The sequence below is a fragment of the Myotis davidii genome, unplaced genomic scaffold (assembly GCF_000327345.1).
Source record: "Myotis davidii unplaced genomic scaffold, ASM32734v1 scaffold979, whole genome shotgun sequence".
Taxonomy (NCBI): domain Eukaryota; kingdom Metazoa; phylum Chordata; class Mammalia; order Chiroptera; family Vespertilionidae; genus Myotis; species Myotis davidii.
Genome location: NW_006290769.1, coordinates 130,940 through 133,008, shown reverse-complemented (window position 1 = coordinate 133,008; position 2,069 = coordinate 130,940). Strand labels below are relative to the sequence as shown.

At 32.5% G+C, this 2,069-nt stretch overlaps 1 protein-coding gene across 1 annotated transcript in view; it reads left to right on the top strand.

The window, feature by feature from the left end:
• Positions 1 to 2,069, top strand: part of CCDC138 (coiled-coil domain containing 138) — a gene marked incomplete at its 3' end in the record, with an annotated part of 183,736 nt that overhangs the window by 52,219 nt on the left and 129,448 nt on the right. Inside the window, exon 8 of the mRNA XM_015564007.1 lies at positions 1,246 to 1,365. Coding sequence (XP_015419493.1) covers positions 1,246 to 1,365 — 120 coding nt within the window. The remainder of the gene's footprint in view (positions 1 to 1,245; positions 1,366 to 2,069) is intronic.

The window sequence follows — 2,069 nt, the reverse complement described above, 5'->3', positions numbered from 1 at the left end:
GGAAAGTGGATATCCCTGTCTTGTTATTGATCTTAAGGGAAATGTTTTAAGTTTATCCCTGTTGAGTAGGATATTAACTGCAGGTTTGTCATATATGGCTTTTATCATGTTGAAGTATGTGTCCTCTATTCCCACATTGCTCAGAGTTTTTAATCATAAATGGATGTTGGATTTTGTCAAATGCTTTTTCTGTATCTGTTGATATGATCATATGATTTTTGTCCTCATTTTGTTTATCTCATGTATTACATTAATTGATTTGCAAATATTGAAACAACCGTCATCTCAGGAATACATTGTATAAAAAAGTGTATTTGTGATTATATCTTAAGTTATTTATGGAATCATTTAATGTAATAATAAAATTACATAAACCTAATTTTTGCAGATGATTGAATTTTTAAACATGGTTTCACAAGAAGGAATGCTTGGAATCTCAGAGCTCTCATCCTACTTTTATTTTTGTGTTTTCTTTTGTTTTCTCCTTAGATTTGTCTGTTGCTTTAAGTATAAAGATACTTGCTATATTTTAATGGTGCCTATATGATTACTTGAAAGAAAGAAACTCACTTTTTTTCCTTTGTAAACTTGCTTTTTCAAATACATTAGAATAGAGAGTAAGGGGTGAAAGAAACAATAAGTATTCATACTTTAAATTGAAAACATGCTATCTCATCTAAATGTAATTAGAGGGGAAATCGATTTGAATCATTTATAAAACTGATTAAGGAGAGTCAAAGCATCAGATACATTTTATTATATATGTTAATTTTTTGAGATGTAAAACAATTGTAGCCACTTTATGAGAACAAGAAATTATTTTCTGTCTATGGACTATTTCTTCTACTTCTTAAGGGTAACTTAAATGTTAAATTTCAATCTTTAAAGCTATGAAAAACTAATTAGTCTCTTTGGAAGGATCTGAAATCTTTCTTTGTTTTACCATTCTGCGATGTCAAATAAAAATAATTCCATTGAGTTTCTGTGGTGGATTTTTCTGAGCACAAGCTTTATTGCAGCTTAATATGTTTTAATAGGTATTTCACAATTGCGATTAATGCTTGGTTAGTATTTTGATTGACTATACAGTTTTTATAAATTATTTGCAACATTAGTCATGTGTGCTTAAACATGCTGATTAAAGTTCTTTTGATTCAAGGAGTTCTAATTTTTAATTTATGTTTAGTACTGTTAGTGACAAGGAATCCTTACCTAATTTTTAAATAAAATATTTTTCCCTCCTAGCAACATGATGCAGAAGTTGCACACTTAACTGAGGTTCTCAAGGATAAAAACAAAGAAAGCAAGAGGCTAAGGTCTTCTTTTGATGCTTTGAAAGAATTGAATGATAACTTAAAAAAACAGGTAAGATCCATTTTAATATATATTAGATTATAAGACATTCTTGGTACTATATGGTTTATATTTAACAAATTATAAGTCAATCTTAGAACATCTGGCTAGAGAAATGTTTGATTAACTTTGCTTGTAGCTTTATTACAAAATACTTCTAATATAAAATATTCTTAAGCTTTTGCTTTCTCATCATCTGTTCTGGCAACCAGCTGAGAAGTTTGGCAAGTTGAAATTTTTAAAAATATAAAAGCAAGTACTATATTTAAAAACAAGCCAAAGGAAAAACCCCAATAACCTGGGGACTTTTAACTGCTCTTAAGTGCTTATTTAATATTTATTTATTTTGTGGGTATCTATTAATATACTAGGCACTGTACTAGAAGGAAGTCTTTACATTGTTCATACTCTTGTGAGTATATTAGTAGACTAGTATCATATTGCATTGTAATTATTTATTTATACTAGAGGCCTGATGCACAAAAATTTGTGCACTTGGGGGGTCCCTCAGCCCTGCCTGTGCTCTCTTGCAGTCTGGGACCCCTCGGAGGATGTCCACTTGCTGGCATAGGCCCGCTCCCCAGGGGATCGAGCCTAAGTTGGCAGTCAGACATCCTTCCGGCAGCCCGGGAGCCCTCAGGGGATGTCCACTTGCCAGCGGGGAGCAGGCCTAAGCTGCAGTCTGACATCCTTAGCACTGCTGAGGAGGCGGGAGA